Source organism: Dioscorea cayenensis, chromosome 19 (genome assembly GCF_009730915.1).
Source record: "Dioscorea cayenensis subsp. rotundata cultivar TDr96_F1 chromosome 19, TDr96_F1_v2_PseudoChromosome.rev07_lg8_w22 25.fasta, whole genome shotgun sequence".
Classification (NCBI taxonomy): Eukaryota; Viridiplantae; Streptophyta; class Magnoliopsida; order Dioscoreales; family Dioscoreaceae; genus Dioscorea; species Dioscorea cayenensis.
The window spans coordinates 28,212,858-28,219,947 of NC_052489.1; the positions used below are offsets into that span (position 1 = coordinate 28,212,858).

The following is a 7,090-nucleotide window of genomic DNA, read 5'->3' on the forward strand; positions in this document are numbered from 1 at the left end:
AGCATGATATTTTTGTGGGCCATTATATTGTGTCTTAGTAAGTCCAAGTTCATATATATATATATATACGTTCTTGAATGCATTGATTGAGTGTTTAGACTCGCAATCCATGCTTATAATATCATACGATCATAGAGGTTAAAAAAAAACAGAATATATATGTTGTAAAGAATAATGAGAAAAATCAAACCACATTGGAAACATGAAAGTCTTGAATTAATCTTTGAAAGAAATTCAAATATATATATATATATATATATATATATATGCGGTAATTTAATATGTTTGAAGACTAATTATGATTTTCTTCATTGTATTGTACCATATATTGTACTATATATATAAGAATGTCTCCCTGCATTTCTAATTATTGAAATGAGATGGAATTGTTACTGTTTTTTTATTTCATTTTATTTCTTTAGAAAAACAACAGTGGCTATGCAGCTTTGATGAAAGATTATGCTGATCAACTTCGCCAATTGAGGGTTAATTGGTTCTTTCATATTATTTTTGGTATAAATTAACAATCATCAATTTATAATTTTATGTGGGGAACTATAATGCTTTAAGCCATTGCAGACAAATGAGAGGGGAAGACCTCCAGGGATTAACTTTGGAGGAGTTAGTGCATCTTGAGAGAACAATTGATATTGGATTAGCTCGTGTGATTGAAAGAAAGGTATATGTACATGATATTAATCACTTTTATATGAGTATTTATATAATTACATTATTAGCTTTATATAGTTGTTACTTCCCCTTAGCAATATTGATAGTCTCTGTTGTTAATATGACTATGTTTTTCTCTCTTTCTAATAATGCACATTTACATTATCCAAATATTTTCTAATAACCATCTGTTTTCAGGGACAACAAATAATGGAAGAGTTAAATAGCCTCCAACAAAAGGTGACAAATATAAGTTTCTCTTAATGCTCTTATTTCTTATTCTCTTTGGTTTTCCTTTAAATTAAGTATCTATGTATGTATTGATTGTCTGCCATATTGAAGGGAATGCAATTGCTGGAGGAAAAATAAGAGGCTGAAAAGAAAAGGTCTTCTGTGTTTATTTCTTTTTGCTTGATTTATAATGAGTGTGCATGCATGCATGCATTGTTATATGTATAAAGAAATGCTATAACATGGAGTTTGAAGAATTAAATAGATGGAGGAGATGTGCATGGTTGAGAAGCAGGCTGTGATTGATCATGACCCAATGAATGGTTTCCATGAAGATGTCCAATGTTCCTCTGAATCAGTTCCAGAACATTGTGATCAACCCTCTGATACATCACTTAAACTTGGGTAAGAGCTTGTCAATCATTGAAAGCCCCTTTTGCTTTCTATATATAGAACTGGAGTACAGGTTTTGGAAAATAAGAAAATTATCAAGTAGTGATGTGTTTATCTTCTTCTCTTTTTTTTTATAATTTGTTTTTGAAGGCTACCAAGCTCTGATCACTGGGAGTGAAGAACAAACAGCATGCAATGCATGGGTATGTCCTTAAGTTCTTAACAGTGATTAATGAAAGCTTTGAGATTTTTTAAGTGGAGCATGTAATTTGTTGACTTTTCCAGTTGTGCGAATGCTCAGATGGTCCCTACATTTTTGGAATAAAAAAGTTTGTTTCATGAGTTGATGACAACCTGGGCATCACTGTTGCCCATGAAACATGTCTGTCATTGAATCTCTCCTTTTTAAGTGGCAATCTTGCTACCATGAAATTGAATGGTTCTTGTTTTTGTTTATTTATTTCTGAATAAAATTGAATTGAAAGATGGATAAGCAGTGAACTCATCATCATCATCAACATATCTGTATGTATGTGCACTTATATATACTAAATATAAAATATTGCTTGTCTTTTATTTCAAAAAAGGACTCATATTTGTCTGTTCTTCTGCCAACTTATATATATATATATATATATGTGCGTGTGTGTGTGTAAATGATGTTCTTTGTTAAAAGATGATGTTCTTTGTTAGAAAATGTGTATCCAAAAGTTCTATATATATATATATATATATAAATGATGTTCTTTGTTAGAAAATGTGTATCCAAAAGTTCAATATATATATATATATATATAAATGATGTTCTTTGTTAAAGGATATATGTATCCAAAAGTTAAAAGCTATCTTTTTTCTGTATTTGGTTTGTTGTTTGTATAAAGTGTGATTTATCCACTTTCATAAAAATTTAAAAAAAAAGAAGTTAAAAGCTATTGTCTCCATGCAGAGTATTGTAGGTCCAAAGATTGAAGGATATTTATGCTGGTAATTAATAAAGAGAGCTTGGATTATATTGTCTTTTGATTTGTAATATGAAAGCATGTATCTGTCTCCATAACTCAAAGGCGAATATTACAAAGTGGATGAGGATGTCTCATTCATGGGTTTTACCCCCTTCTATTTTGCCCATTCATGGGTTGGGGGTTGTTTTATCTTGTTTGTTGTATTTTTTTTTTGGGTTGGGGGGGCCTTGTTTTATCTTGTTTGTTGTATTTTTTTTATTTGTTTCGTACTACACCTAGTGGTTGTTGATGTTTGTACTGATTTTTCTATTAATTCGAAGTGGTTTATCCATTTTTTCACCCAAAAAAAAAAGTGTAACAGGGAGCAGGCAGTGGATCATATAATTAAATGGTCAAAATAATTTTTAAAAAAACTTATTTTTATTTTTAAATTTGATGAATTTAAAATAGGTTTTAATTGAGAGTCTTTATTCTACTTAAATTCATGTTCTTTATGCTTTTAATTGGTATGGTAGAGGTTTGGAACTATCAAAACAAACATATATTTCTCTTGAAAATTTAATATCATTAATTATATTTCCTGGGCAGTGATGAGGATCGGACATGGGGAATCATATATGCAATATAAAATGCCTTTTTAATAACATCATAAATATCCAAATTGTTCATTTATCTCCAACACCTTAATATATAACGTTAATTTAAACTGATGGTGACTCATGGGCCATGGTCCAAAAGCCCAATCATAAAAATGTTTTTTTTTTTAAAAAAAATAAACCTAAAAAATCACAACCACAAAAAAATAACGTAAGTATTCAATACATATATATACATAGCGAGTATGATTAAATTAATCAAGGAATTTACATCAGTCAAGTTGTTTGACTCCATAACATTACTAGTGGCTTTTAAAAATTTAAATAAATTCAATAGAAAAACCAACAACCCCAAACATATATATATAAGTAATCAACATAAATCTTAATTCACTATCAAAATAAAATAAAAATTAATATAAATCCCTCAAAAAAAAATTTAAGAATACAAGTCCATAGACATACATATACAAATACATATACATACGTATACAAACTTGTTTCCATACCCAACAACAAAAGCAAAACAAACAAGCAATTAAGTTCACTTCTTCCTTACAAGAAATATACTGAGCTCCGGCCCGGCGGCGCCGGCGGCAGACCCATCGGGGTTGATCATATAAAGCGCCTCGGAGTCTTTAGACCCAACAACCTTCTCAAACCGAGCTCTTATATACGTCAACTCACTGTCTGCCACCGCAGCCGCCGTTGTTGTCTCCCCTTCTGCCGGCCCGGGAAGCACTCCGGCCCCCACAGACACCCACCGGAGCATGGACATGACGTATCTCTCCTCGTCGGACGCCTCTCTCCTCCTTATTGAGTAGCCTGACTTCCGGCCATTACAATACACTGCCCAAACATGTTCCTCTCTTAGCTTCTTTTTGTTACTTCTAGTCTCACTCTCCAGTGCAATCTTCATCAAACCAGAAGACATCTCTTTGTGGAGATAACTAGTGTGCATGGGAAGCTCAATGAGGAACACCGGTGATGATCTTGGGTCTTCTTGGATGGCAAGGCTGGCTTTGCTTCGCCGGTAACCGAAGAGAGTGATGGTTGTTGTTGGAGTATCAGAGAGAAGAGCTTTAGTTGATTTGTTGAGGAGTTGAGCTACTTTGCAGCCAGTAGTTAGCATGGGGAGTAACTTGAACATTTTCAGGATTCCGACACCGGTGACTCCACTGCCTTTCTTTTGTCTCTTGCCGGTGCCGGTGACGGTGTTGGTTTCTGTTGATTGACGGAGCAAGGTCATGAGGACCGGAGGGTCCATCAAGGAAGGCATTGAATGGTTGTTTGGAGGTTTTGGAGAGGTGATCAATGTGTGTGTGTGTGTGTGTCTGTATATATATATATATATATATATATATCATTGCATGCATGTGTTATTTGATGAGGATGGAGAAGGTGGTGGGTTGGTTTGGAAGTCCTTTTTTTCATTTTTCTACTTTACTGAGTGGAGGGATGTTGTTTTCACAATTATATATATCATTTGGTTTCAATGGCATAATTCTTGAAATGTGAAAACGATTTATGTATTTATATGTATGTGTGTGTGCATATAATTATAAATATCATGTTAATTTATGCTCATATATATATAGTTTTCCAAAAACAACCCCATAAATCTTGAACCGTGAAAGTGATTAGTTATATATTTAATTTAGTAAAAGGGAAGGTGGAGGACAGACACTTGATGCTTGGCACTTGTCATGTTTGTTTGTTGATATAGATAGATAGAGAGAAAGAGAGAGAGAGAGAGAATGGAAGATAAGATGAGGGATGTAGGACCATAAGAATTAAGAAAGGTGGTGGGATGGGAGAAAGTTAGAATAAGGGGAAAAAAGTAAAGTAGAAATGCTTGTTTGCCATGGATGCATAAACTTGCAACTTGCTTTCTTGAGAGAGAAAGAGAGAAAGAGTTTGGTGGTGGTGTTGCAACTTGCAAGCTGGTTAGGGGTTCATAAATGGACAAGAGAAGAAGAAAGAAAGATAGTGGTTGAATGAAGAATGAAAGAAAGACTTGGTGAATGAATTAATGCACTACTCAAAGCTAAAGAAAGAAATCAATAATGTGATATGCTTCTTTTCTAGTCTTGTTATATCTCTATCAATCAATAAGACATCAAGGACATGGTTTGGTTGTCATGAAAAACTTCTTGCCACCATGCATGCTTCTTTAATTTCCCTTAAATGTTTTTTTTTCAAGCTTTGGACTTAGTCTTTAATTGGAAGCAATATTTGCTTTCTTTTTAGCTTCATCTTATTTTATGTTTTAATTAGTATAATGTTAGATGAGCTTGATCAAGAGAATTATAAAATATTAAAACTTGTCATATATACATAGTTATTGATGAAGATATTGGTGAATAGTAGGATTGATTCTTAATTAATGAAGAGTGTCTCCACAAGAAAAGAACCACTAACTTATGTATTATAAATTGGGGCCATGTAACAGTACAGCAGCTCCTTGTCCTCTTCTTGATGATATCCCACCAACAAACACTAGTTTTCTTCATGAAGGATCTGCTAGGGTAGTGCATCATGCTCTCACTTTCAAACAAGTTGATTTGATTTCTTCATCCCTCTTCAAAGTCTTTCATATATATATATATATATATAATATCACTAATCACTTCACAGTTAATTCAAATACTATAAACATGATTTGGTAGTTAATAACTAACTTTCTCATGATGTTAGTTGATAATAATCATGCTAGCATATATGTTTCTAACTTCTTTTTGGACATAGATTTGACATGGTCTCCCTCATTCTTCAATTCATAAATTCAAAGAAACAAGTCATGGAGAAAAAAGTTCATATATATATATATATATATATATATGTATATCCATAAATACATTCATCAACCCATATAGCTTTTCAACATTGCATGTGGTTGGTTTACAAGTTGGTCTGGTAGTTCTCAAAGACCTCTTTTCAAGCCATTATTGTTTAGCCAAAGCTTTCCATAGGAGATGGACCATATGGTTTTTTCTTTACATTTTCTTTTTTTTTTAAAAAAAAATAACTATAAGTACTTGTTGCGTAATCCATATAGCCACAACATATGTTATATGTCAGAACAAACCTTTTTATTTTTTTATTTAAATTAAATTAAAAATATATTATAAATCATGGTAATATCTTCGTCATGGGTGTGAAATAGTGTGGCCCCTTGAGCATGTGATGCTCTCTTTTTCTCTAGGACTTTTGCTCTTCTATCTGTGTTTGTGGTCTTTGTTGGTAGTGTTTGATTAGCTTTCCTTTTTCACTGTCCAGCCATTCTTCTCTTATCTATTTTTATTATTTTAGTTTCTTAATATAAAAAAGAGTTAAAATAAAAATATATTTGCAATCACTCAATAATTCTAAAACAATATAATTATATTTATGCTAGTAATGATTTTGATATTTCATTATCCATAACAATGTTTAAACAACTCTTGGCACACTTTAGCATGCATGTATAAGCGATTTCTTCAATATGATTTTTTAGCCCAAGATTTATTAATAGTGTGAAAATTGTATTAACGGTGTTTATTTGTTTAATTAGATAATTATGTTGGTGAAAATGTGGATAAATAGCTTTAAATTAAAAACGGAGTATAAATGACGGAGATGAAAAAGAAATGACTATAATAATTTTATTAGAAGCGGAAACAAATAAAATTACATATAGATAGACAAAAAATGAAATATAAAATATAGGTCCCAAAGAGGAGATGAAACATAGTCTTCTCCCAAATTAAGAGACACTAGAGATATTGAAGAAGGGTCGTTCAGGCTTTTGTGCTAGAAGGTGTAGGCTTATTACACTACAAGAAAATTTTCAAATCAGTACATAACATTTATATTTTCAAAGTAACAAGTTTTAGAAATTAAAAAAAAAGGATTTTTTTTTTCAAAGCAATTCATCGACACATGTTTTTCACATATTATTACAACAGTCAAAGCAAAAATATTTGTTATTTCACCTATGGTCAATATTTTTTTGTCCATATGGTTGACATTTGCTTGTATATGAATAAGCATATATGGCTTTTGAGTGGGTATACACACAACTTTTGTATTTATATACACAAGCAAATAACGAAAAAAGATGTAATATTATCTCAAGAAAAAACAATGTGAGAACCAAAAATTTTAGTTATGAGGATAGGATTTTATCCCTAATATGAAGTTCCCTCTTATTTTGTCTAAGCATATAGATATAAATTATCTCCACAAAAAGAAAAAGTT

General features: G+C 31.7%; 1 protein-coding gene and 1 long non-coding RNA gene across 2 annotated transcripts; one reads left to right on the forward strand and one right to left on the reverse strand.

The window, feature by feature from the left end:
* Positions 1–579: 579 nt before the first annotated feature.
* On the forward strand, positions 580–1,034 carry LOC120250712. Its single transcript, XR_005533067.1, has 3 exons — positions 580–679; positions 868–909; positions 1,012–1,034. It is a non-coding gene; the product is annotated as an uncharacterized LOC120250712 (long non-coding RNA).
* A 2,270-nt stretch (positions 1,035–3,304) lies between these two features.
* On the reverse strand, positions 3,305–4,200 carry LOC120250059 (protein MIZU-KUSSEI 1-like). Its single transcript, XM_039258813.1, has one exon. It carries the CDS (start codon positions 4,128–4,130, stop codon positions 3,396–3,398), a length of 735 nt encoding a protein of 244 aa, XP_039114747.1. The 5' UTR covers positions 4,131–4,200; the 3' UTR covers positions 3,305–3,395.
* Between the last annotated feature and the right edge of the window lie 2,890 nt (positions 4,201–7,090).